Below are 9,552 nucleotides of genomic sequence, written 5' to 3'. Positions count from 1 at the left end.
ATTAATGTCTCTCTGAATATAATATGGACATCTTTTCAAATAAAAATGTTCACATACTAGGTCCTATTTATATGAATATGAAGATAATAAAGCGCAGTTACATGTACCCTTTAATATATCGTGTTTCAAATATTTGTAACTGATACTTAATACTTAATGAGTCATCGTTAAACGGAGGAAGAACGCTGAAACATCAGCCACAAGTAAAGAAGTGGCCTGGTTTCTTTTCCTTCAAAGCGCGGGGAGTCATGTGACCAGCTGAGTTTTTATACCCACGTGACCACGGTGAAAAGAGTCGATAGATTGTGGTACGCGGAAGCTACAGACTTGGTGCGGCATGCACGACCATCGTCTCTTGTACCTCAGGACGCCACACCCTGGATAAACCATTCCCGCGCCGGACGCTCCCCGGACCTATCAGTCCAAGACTCGTTGAAGGAGATTTTAAGGCATTCTGTTGGCAACCCTTCCACCAATATGAGGTGAGTGAAACAAACAAATAAATAAACAAAAATGTTTGAGAGCTAGGCCTTTGCCATTGAGCACATTGGAAAACTTTAAGATCAAAATGCGAAGTGTTCGTCAACTTAGTATGCCTATAGATATGAACCTTTTTAAGTAATGGTACTTTTACACCATTTTCCAGCCCCGCTTGCCCGTAACGTATTGCGCCATGCAAAGAATAATTATTCCCCTACATACAGTGACACATTCCAGTCATGTTCATTCCAGTCCTCGCTCCGATGAACACGTAGCTCTCAGACGCCGTTCTTACGGCGCCTGGTCCGGCCTATTACATACTGTCACGTTTTGTTGCGTTCATCCCGTTTTAATAAGGTCTACTAGATTTCTCCTAAGCACCGGGAATGCCGTGGCAAAATTTTTGACAGTGCTGTTCAAAAATCTGACACGGCATCCACGGCAATCACGGCCTGTGTAACGTTTACCCATCCCGTCCCACCGCGTTGTCTTACGTCCATCACGTGTATCCACGGGGATGGCCTTAAACGTGACTGCAGTGGCCGCCATTGATATGGTGTAAACGCAGCATGAGGTATTTAGATTGTTTTAAAATCATATTTTGTTCAACCTGCAATTCAAAGTTTAATACTAAAATCTTGCATAATGTATCAATTTTGCTCAATTCGTCAATTTCCCTGGTTCTCAAGCGTTACGGTATAATAGTCTGATGTACCTTTTCGTAAGCTATTCAGATGTGCAGAACATTATGTCTTTTTCAGAGTGTAGACGTCTGTTGAGAATGAGAAGAGCGTTAAGTGATCTTGAACACTATGGGTTTTGTGGCAACTTAACGCCCTTATCATTCTCAACCGACGGACTATGTAGCTGAACTGTCTGAACACCAACACATTAAACCATGATGAGGAGAAAGAGTGACAATGATAGTGAGTGTCAAAGAGGGAGAGAGAGAGAGAGAGAGAGATAGAGAGAGAAAGATAGAGAGAGAAAGGGAGGGATAGAAAGAGAAAGAGAAAGAGAAAGAGAAAGAGAAAGAAAGGCCTAACGTTATAACGTTGAGAAAATTGATTTACGAGTGCATAAAGTTATATTTTGAAATCTCGCGCTACATCAAGCTGTCAAGAGGGAATTATCACCATGCTGTGTCTCGAAGCATTACTGATAAGTGTTTAGTTTTCATTTCACCTATTCGTGTTACCACATTTCTTTCAATGAGGCCAATTAATGAATATCTTGTTCGGTTTCTATTTGACTAATATCAGGATGATTACGCTAAGCACAATCGTCGCCGTGATTTGCACGTCGGGGCTTCTAGGTGTGTCCCCATCGAACGCCGCGGCCACCACCGCCGACACCAGAACCGTCGTAGTATCATCAAAAGTCAGTCAAACGGGAGCCTCTGACGAAATAACAGGGACAAGCAAAGCAGCCAGTGCATCTTCGACGAGTGCATGTAAGACCTTAAAGGCATAATCAGACAATTTACTATTTACAGATAAAACAAAAATCCAGCTTTAGTGCTTACAAATATAGCTCTAAAATGTGAGTTAGGGATAGAAACAACCAATGTCAAAACGTTGATCAGTATGATAATCAATGTTAAGTATTGTTGAATATACAAAATGTGACCAATAGTCATAATAACATTGGTTCTACAATAAACCGTCTACAGCTATATGGCTTAGTCAAAAAATAGGGAAATTTCCTCATATTTTAGGCTTTATTGCGAAATTTTTATATGGTAAGATGTTTTCTGATACAACTGACCTACACATATGCATCAAAATGATGTGATAACTTGAACATTTCTTTTAAATCACAGCTTCCAATGGTAAACAATACCTTTAAACTTGTCCGCCCTTATTTTCATTTATTTATGCGTCCCATTGCAGGAGTGATAATGAGGATGCTTGTAAATCAATTGCCGATTATAGAGATCCTAAACCACAGTCATCATTCATATTTATTATCTTACAGTTCAATTTGGAAATTTTGTAAATATTGTAAATCTTTTGAATTTGTGATAATTCAATTATTAATTATTCATTTATTTATATTTCTCGTAAGCGATTACGTTCAAATTCAACATAGGCCAAGTTATATTTACACAACTTAGTGTGAAAGTCAGCTTTCCCATTAGTGACGTTTTATCTGTCCCATTCCAAAACCTGCACTCACAAAATCATTGTTTAGATTAACGCATATTTTGTGCTTTTGATCTGTCTCGCTTCTGTATTCAAGTATCACTATTTTAGGCCATGAAGAGGATAATTGATTGAGAGAATAAAACTGACATAACCAGAAATCCAACAGGGAAGGCACCAATACAGGTTAATTTTCAAGATTTGTGTTCAAGAGTTCACAGTAGGTAGCTTTTAGTTTTATCAGATTTGTTTGACGTCTTTTTTTTTCATTATGAATGAATTGGGAGGAAGAAAGGGTGAACGGCCTTTAGTGGTCCTTTTTTAACCTAAATAGTTGGATAAGTCATTTGAATCCTCAGAAAAACGTAACTACTCAGTGTTTCCGCAGACTGCTGTTTGACCAATGCAATCCATGCCTATATAAACCTTCGATCTTGAGAGTCATGTAAATACAGACGTACCTCTGACAAGGACAGATGTGTAGTTAATCCACTGCTACAATTATTTGGATTAACCCTCTCAGTGTCAATACGGCAAATGTGCACTCATTTCATATACCTTCCTATGGATAGGGAATGCAGAGGGTTAATCGTATGAATTGCACTCAAATTCATATTTGTTCGCAGAATTTTCAAAGCTATTATTCAACATACGTATATGCTTGTCTGCATTATATATTTTGATTATTGTTGATATCAAACACGTTTGTTAACTGATAATTTCAATTCGGTACTGCTGATCAGTCTTATATAATGATAGATAACTAATTAACTAAATAAAAATTAAATAAGTGCAAATGAAATAAACTGAAATCAAGAAGAAGGAGAATGACGTAAGAACAGAGGATTTCTTTAAAATGAAAGGTTGCTCTTTTACCGCTAGATGCTATAAATTGACCGTTCAGAACGATTTCAAATGCTCGAAAATAACGAGTGATTGAGTCCACAAACTACTAGTATGTCGCCCTGACTCGAGTGTCAAATTTGCGGAAGTTGTACATAACAAATTGTGTATATGAAGAGCTTGCTTCAAAAGGCGCTAAATCCATCATTTTGCAATGGGCATAGCGCCTTTTGATTGCAAGCCCTTCATATAGATATTAACAATAATATTGTGCATTTAGCATTTACACAAATGCCCAATAAGTCACAAAGATTACCAAAGAATCACTGAATCAGGAATTTGGACACTGAGCCACGCATAGCATTATTATTTTTTTTTTTTGAAAGATGCAAAACAAATATAATCTTATGCTACTATACGATTACATCCTTGGAACATCGTACAGGGAAGTGAGTTTGATCAACACCAAGAGTATTTTGTACACGCATAGGCTACGATCATAATAAGAACCATCTGCGCGTATTTCCGTATAGTTTTAGGCGTTTGCAAGCGACTGTGGTACCGAAAAAAAAAATATCGGCAAAATGCTGATAAGAGAACGTAGGTAGGTAGGTAGGTAGGTAGGTAGGTAGGTAGGTAGGTAGGAAGATAGATAGATAGATAGATAGATAGATAGATAGATAGATAGATAGATAGATAGATAGATAGATAGATACTAGATAGATAGATACTAGATAGATAGATAGATAGATAGATAGATAGATAGATAGATACTAGATAGATAGATAGATAGATAGATAGATAGATAGATAGATAGATAGAGAGGTAGATGGATGGATGGATAGATAGATAGACAGAAAGATAAAAACATAAACAATAATAAAAAAACTAAATTGACATTGCTTTCATAAATGTATGGCAATGTCAGTAATCTTTCTGGTCTGATTCGTATAATATTTGAGGGTTAAGGTGATAAAGATTTTCTATCAGTGATTTGTTTTTTAGATCGAAAAAAAAAACAACAACCCACACACGTTATAACGTTAATTGCTCTTACTACAGCTGCTCCAGTTTTCTTTTGATTTAGACTTAACGCTTTAGTTGAGAAATGGAAAAAAAAAATCAAATTGATATGTAAAAATGACCTGGGAGCAGAGAGCATAGTATATCTTTCTTTTCTTTTTTATTAACATCTACACACTGATTGACTTCATTCAACAGCAGCTGCAGCAGGGTCTGTGACATCGCCTACGGCGGAATCCAAGTCGGGCATCCCCTCACGGACTACAAATACGACGCCCTCAACGTCTATATTGTCTCAGATCTTGACAGCGTCACCGTCGCCCAATGCAAGTTCCTCCCCTCCTCTGCCGACAAATTCTTCAACTAGAGCTGCAACGCCATCAGCTGAAGTCACTGACCACAAGACAACTACGGCAACACAACCACCTACAACTGTTAAGCAAACAGCGACAACAAACCCAACAACAGTTGCAACATCAGCGTCAACAACCACGATCCGTGGAACATCGCCACCTGATTTCATAGCATCCTCAACATCCAGCAGTATTAAGCTGACTTCACCCACAACGACTGGGCGAGAAGTGTCCTCGTCACAGACAACTTTTACTGGAACGCAGGCGTACATTTATCCGACTGATAGAGGTACTTAAGTAAAACTTCTCTCTTCATGTTTGTTCATGATTAACGTCAGCAACTATCGTTACAAATGAAAGCATTTCTTTCTCATTTTTTTTTTTTTTTTTTGGGGGGGGGGGGAGGTGTTAATTTTGGTTTCATTCACTCGTTTTTTATTTAGTTGGGTTGAATGAAGAGATATCATTTCGTTCCTTTGGGTACACTACTTTATATCGTCATCTCTGAATTCAATAATTATTTGTAATTGCGTCCAATTTAGCTGGTGACGAAAATAACTTGACAATACAATACAATGATAGATGATAGATGATAACAAAAAAAGTATGTTTAAATCATCAGACAGAATGATGATTTCATCCAGAACGAACAGAATAAAAAGAGAGAAAGTTACTGAATTTTAAAGTTACACATGTTTTCACCAAATACATGCAGTTTGAAAGAGAAAACGGAGGTCCATGACCATGATAAGAAACGGATTTTTAGTCAGGACCGAAAAGTTATCTACAGGCCAAAGGAAAAAAAAACCCAAAAGATTCGTGTGTTCAACTTGATCTATTTCGCAAATTTGATCTATTTCGCAAATTTCTATGCGGACTGGATTGTGAGGCAAAGTAACAAAACAACAAAAATCGCTTATTCATCCATTCACTTAGTCCAGAGTGATAGAAATGGCAGGTTACTGCAGTAGTGTTTTTCTAGTCAAAACGGCATTCGACCACTGTGACCTGATATATAATCACGTATTCTTTTCGATGCTGACATGAAAACCTTGAAAATTGCTGGTTCAAAAAAAAAAAAAAAAACCACCACAAAAACTCAGGCTTCCCACAGGTTTTACCCAGTTGATGGATTTGATGACTATAGTTTGTTCGAAGTTGGTGTACCTTTGCTACCCTGAGCTGTATGTAGTGATGTTCAAATGGATAGAGAAACAGCCTGATATGCACACCTTTTGACAATACTACCACTTTCGAGATGTCTGTGAACAATAGATTAGAACCAAAGGCTGTAAAGCCTATAGTACATACGTGTACATCGTTCTGCCACTTCTACATATCATTACCTACGGTAGATTCGGTCACTCACAGACTGCAGATTGGTCACGTTTGGAAGCATTTTCAAAATGATTAATCTGTTTCTTCATGCCTGCCTATTGATTATTTTTTTTTCGGTAGCATTGTCACGACAATGGTAAGAAACTGACAGAATTGCGTGGGGAAACACATTTGGACTTACACTCAATAATAATAGCATGAACAATGAAAACGAAGATCACCATTAATTTCTCCATGACACTTGTCAAGTTTTGATTTGATTTGATTGAATTCATTTATTTAAGCACGACATGATATACAATTACTTCAGCCCGGAGACTGTTCTTCCGCAGGTCCGTGAGAAACCTCCAATGAAATATGAAAAAGCACACAATTCTAAGAGGAATTCGAAGTTTGTGAAAATTGGTTTTGAATGGCTGAGATATCTCCCCCAAAATAAAACGGTCCTAATAAAAGGTGGGTCTTATTAGAATCACTATGTTGCACTTTTTTTTTGGTATCTCAGCCGTTTCCGAACCGATTTTCATCAAATAAACTTTGAATTTCTCTTAGAATTGTAGGCTCTTTCATATTTCATAAGTGGTGTCCTTATTATCCTACAAAAAGTGAAAATCTGAATCACCAACCTCAACCAAAACTATACTATCCCTTTAATATCACAAACAATCCATTCTGCTTTCGCTCTGTGTGTTTATTGCAGATGCCGACAATAGGCACACCATAATAGTCGCGACACTGTTGCCAGTAGCCTTTCTTCTACTGGGAGTTGTTCTAGCTGTGGCCTACTACAGATCACGAAAGAGGCAAGTGTTTGATTTTCCAAAACCTAACATTCTAAAAAATTAATGATCCCTAGGCATCGCAGACCTAACTATGAATTATTGGCTATATGTTGAGAATGACAACTTTGGGGCAGCGATGCAAATGATAACTGTGTGGACGGTCCTGTCGATCTTCATCAATGATAATACTAATTCTAATATTGCACAAATGACTAAGACCGTGCCAATGTATGTAATAACAATGACACTACTGTCATTACTGCTATACATGTACTACTGCTAATATTACTATTACTACTCCTATACTACTACTGCTACTACTACTGTTGCTGCTGCTGCTACCACTGCTTCTAAAACAACAACAACAACAACAACAACAACTACTACTACTACTACTACTATTACTACTACTACTACTACTACTACTACTACTACTACTGCTGCTACTACTACATACTACTACTATTCACTACTGTTATAAGTTATAGGCTACTATTACTACTACCACTTGTAGTATTACAACTATTATAAAATGGGCTTTAGAATCTCTGCAATCTGATTGGTCAATTGTCATGCATTGATTTTTACTGATCCACACAATGGCACTGAACCATCCGAACGCATGGCTCAAGTCTTGTATATCTAGTGTTGTAGGTGTACCGGATGCATGATGGGGAAAATGGTCGTATTTCATGAATTACGGGCCTATTTTATAACAAAAATGATGAACAGGCCTATTTCGGGGATCAGTGAGAATTGGATGCTCTCGTTTAACTTTGGAACAGCCTAGAACCCACTCGCTGCGCTCGTGCCCATGGTTTAAACAGTTCCAAAGTTAAACTCGCGCATCCAATTCTCACCGATCCACTTAGTCCTGTATATCATTTTTATGCTAATTCATTATGATAAAACTAATAATAATCATAAACATACTTGTAATCAAAATGATGACAATTTCTATTATGTAAATACAACAGTGGTATAATTTTCGCGAAGTATTAGTAACCACTACAACGATTCCGGCAACTATCAGCTTTGCCTGCAAATTAGAAGGAAATCATAACTAATTAAAATTACAAGTAAACTACGAAGCAATCAAACGAACAAATTGAGCAAAGAAACAAAAAGGAAACCCACCATGATAAATATCACAAACCGGAATATAAAGAGAATAATATAAACACACTACGTTAGACAATCTATTGTTAGATGTACATGAACTTAGAATAGGCTTCAACTTTCACCTCAACATTATATCAATTCGCAGCTACATTGGCTAAAATAATGATGACCGAGGAATTGAGTTGAATTTAATTGATTTCATTTCCATTGGCAACAAAAAATTGAAGGTTGGTAATAATATCATTTTGGAAAGATCTTTCGTTTACATGCGTGCCTTTTATATCTCCAAGTTCTTTCCAAGCATAAAAGATAGGTAAATACATGCATATAGATTATGTATGTGTGTTTATGCACATTTTCTTCACTCAACGTCTTTCGATTGATTTGATCAATAATAATCAGTTTGATATGTAGTTTGATAAGGCTATCAATAACGTTAGTCCGTAATTTCTTGTGTGTTTATGTTCTTTCACGCTATAGGTCGTACAAACTCTCGCACCGAATAATCCGCATGTCCGTCATCGTGGACGATGAGGACGATGACGACAACGGCGACGACGGCCGCGGCAGCCAGCACGATCATTTCCGTAACACGGATAATTGTAACGGCAAGGAGGACGGCATCCAGCGAGAAGCGAATCATGCTCCCGCAGCAGGGGAGAAAAGCGAAGGACACTCCGAAGGTGACTCCAAAGATGTGGCGCTCGCTAAACTTTCAATCATCAACGAAAATTTCAAGGATGACAGAGATAATATAAAGGCAGACGGGATTGAAAAAAGTGAAAAGAAGTGTGATGAAGAGGAGAAAAAGGAGAACGCGATGGAAACGACTGGAAAGAACAAGGAGGAATTGGGAAAAGAGTCAAGTGGAAACTCAATGGTTGATGAAGAGAAACTCTTGAAAGAGGCCGAAAACTCTACCAAGCTTGACAATAAGAACAGCGAATCAGTGACAAATGATTTTATCAGTGGTGAGAAGGAGAGCATTGACGAGCTAGAGACGAGGGAATCAAACAGCAGAAAGGAAGAGAAAAACAACACCGTGGAGGAAAAAGAGGAAGAAGAGGAAAAAGATGAATATTAAAGAAGAACAAGAAGGGGAGGAGGAGGAGGAAGAAAAGTTTAATCCATCTCCCGCGGCGGCAGCAGTGTGGAACCTCTGCGTGCAGTAAACGTTGAGGGCGGCATTACTCTTTCCATAATCATGTGGCACGGTTGACTCGACTAGCTGGCCTTCCTCAATTTGATCTGAATAGGTGCATCTATTAGATGACCTAGTACAATACATGACGTGTATGGAAGAGAGTGTTCACATTCTATGGATGTATTATAGAACAGACCTCTTCGGTCTTTAAAACACTGTAACTTGTATTATGTCGGCGATAATTGGTAGGGGGAGGGGTAGGGGCAGGGGGCAACCAAAATAATAAGAAAAGATAATTCAGCGAGCTATATATAGCGAAGTGT

The 9,552-nt window shown here is 37.9% G+C and overlaps 1 protein-coding gene across 1 annotated transcript; it reads left to right on the top strand.

Annotated features, from left to right (window-relative positions):
* Positions 1-382: 382 nt before the first annotated feature.
* Positions 383-9,188, top strand: LOC139716147 (uncharacterized). Its single transcript, XM_071627706.1, has 5 exons — positions 383-482; positions 1,743-1,933; positions 4,689-5,132; positions 6,882-6,984; positions 8,566-9,188. Exons 1-5 carry the CDS (start codon positions 478-480, stop codon positions 9,167-9,169), a joined length of 1,347 nt encoding a protein of 448 aa, XP_071483807.1. The 5' UTR covers positions 383-477; the 3' UTR covers positions 9,170-9,188.
* Positions 9,189-9,552: the final 364 nt, after the last annotated feature.

The sequence above is a fragment of the Diadema antillarum genome, unplaced genomic scaffold (assembly GCF_040938485.1).
Source record: "Diadema antillarum isolate AM-2024a unplaced genomic scaffold, OU_Dant_1.0 scf00000062, whole genome shotgun sequence".
Lineage (NCBI taxonomy): Eukaryota > Metazoa > Echinodermata > Echinoidea > Diadematoida > Diadematidae > Diadema > Diadema antillarum.
Note: the sequence above shows the minus strand (reverse complement) of the source record. Positions and strands in the feature narration are given on the sequence as shown.

What these genes read in the sequence shown, in the direction of transcription:
- LOC139716147 (XM_071627706.1), top strand. An exon ending in CATTTATCCGACTGATAGAG is followed by an intron (nt 5,133 to 6,881) that starts GTACTTAAGTAA and finishes TGTTTATTGCAG; the next exon opens with ATGCCGACAATAGGCACACC. An exon ending in TACTACAGATCACGAAAGAG is followed by an intron (nt 6,985 to 8,565) that starts GCAAGTGTTTGA and finishes TTCACGCTATAG; the next exon opens with GTCGTACAAACTCTCGCACC.